This window comes from Eimeria tenella, genomic scaffold (assembly GCF_000499545.2).
Source record: "Eimeria tenella Houghton genomic scaffold, Eth_scaff2111, whole genome shotgun sequence".
Classification (NCBI taxonomy): Eukaryota; Apicomplexa; class Conoidasida; order Eucoccidiorida; family Eimeriidae; genus Eimeria; species Eimeria tenella.
Genome location: NW_013541959.1, coordinates 317 through 1,858, shown reverse-complemented (window position 1 = coordinate 1,858; position 1,542 = coordinate 317). Strand labels below are relative to the sequence as shown.

General features: G+C 61.9%; 1 protein-coding gene across 1 annotated transcript in view; it reads right to left on the bottom strand.

The window, feature by feature from the left end:
- The window catches only part of ETH_00037175 (uncharacterized protein), a gene marked incomplete at both ends in the record, with an annotated part of 1,098 nt that extends 223 nt beyond the window's left edge, over window positions 1-875 (bottom strand). The window contains one exon of the mRNA XM_013374543.1: window positions 3-875. Within this exon, the coding sequence (XP_013229997.1) occupies window positions 3-875 (873 nt within the window). The remainder of the gene's footprint in view (window positions 1-2) is intronic.
- Window positions 876-1,542: the final 667 nt, after the last annotated feature.

The following is a 1,542-nucleotide window of genomic DNA, read 5'->3' as shown; positions in this document are numbered from 1 at the left end:
CCAGGGGCCCCAGGGGGTTCTGGGGCCCCAGGGGCCCCTCCAGGGGCCCCTCTAGGGGCCCCTGGAATATCGAGGGTCTCAGGTACCCTGGAGGCCCCAGGGGCCCCCAGGGCCCCCAAGGCCCCTAGTTTCTTTGGGTCCTCTAGGTCTGAGAGAGGGGGCCCCAAGGCCCCCAAAGAGGGCAAATCCTGAAGGGTAAATGAGGCCTTTGAGGCCCCAGAGGCCTCCAGGGTACTGGGGGCCCCCAGGGTACTGGGGGCCCCCAGAGTGCTGGGGGCCCCCAGGGTACTGGGGGCATCCAGGGTACTGGGGGCCAGGGTACTGGGGGCCCCCAGGTTACTGGGGGCGTCCTGGGTACTGGGGGGCTCCAGGGCACTGGGGGCCCCCGTGGTGCTGGGGGCCTCCAGGGTACTGGGGGGCCCCAGGGTACTGGGGGTCCCCAGGGGGCCCCCAGCTTGGCTTTCTGGCTGCTGCTGAAGTGTTTCATTATTCTTTGAATTGTTCTCTGTTTCATTTTCTCTTTTGAAGTCACTTATTCCATTAAAAGGGTTCACAAAAGGGAAGAAGGGGGCCCCCAAGGGAGGCCAGTCCACGAAGCTTGGGGCCCCTTGTGCTGCTGCTGCTGCTGCTGCTGCTGCTGCTGCTGTTTCTTTCTGCTTCTTTAGAGTTTCTGCCGTGGGGGAAGAAACGGCATTTGTGCTGCTGTCTCCTATGGAAGGGAATAGGGGCAAAAGCGCCACCGTGCCGCCGCTGCTGCTGCTGCTGCTGCAGCTGCTGCTGCTGCTGTTTGCGTTGGCGATTGTGTTGAACCACCTCTGGAAGTCCTGCTGCAGCTGCTTCCTGCTGCGCTCGAGGGTGATGTGGACTCTTTTCATTTCTCTTTTGGTTTTATTTAGTTTTTCAATCAATGAAATATATTCATCTCTGTCGTTTTCCACTTGCTGCAGCAGCAGCGCCTCTTGGGGGCTTTCGTCTGCTGCAGCTTCGGGTGTACGTACACCCTGCAGGTGCTGCCGGATCTTCAGCTTCTCCAGCTGCGCCCGCGCTGCAGCAATTCTTTCTTTTGCTGCTGCTGCTGCTGCCCGGTACCCCTCAGCAGCAGCAAACAGCTGCTGCAGCAGCAAACAATCTGCTTCTACAAATTCACATTTCCTGGCACTTCGCCGCAGCACTTCAAGGGCCTTTCCCCTTTCCTTTAAAAGTGCTGTGGCTTCAGGCCCAGTTAGCCAGGGGGTCCCCTCGGAGGCCCCCTGGGGGCTCCCCTGGGGGCCCCCCTGGGGGGCCCCCTGCCCCTGGGGGCCCCCTGGGGGCCCCCCTGGGAGCAGCTGCGAGGCCCCCGCGGTGTCCCCTGGAGGGCCCCCCAGGGGGCCCCCCAAGCTGCTGCTGCGGTGGCGGGGGGGGCCCCTAACTGCTGCCTCGACTGCAGCACGAGTGACAGCATTTAGCGGGTCTCTGCAAGAGCCTGCTGCTGCTGCTTCAGTGCTAAAGTGAATTATTCCTAATAAAGTGGCAATCTCTGCGTCTCGCTGCTCTATGTGCAGC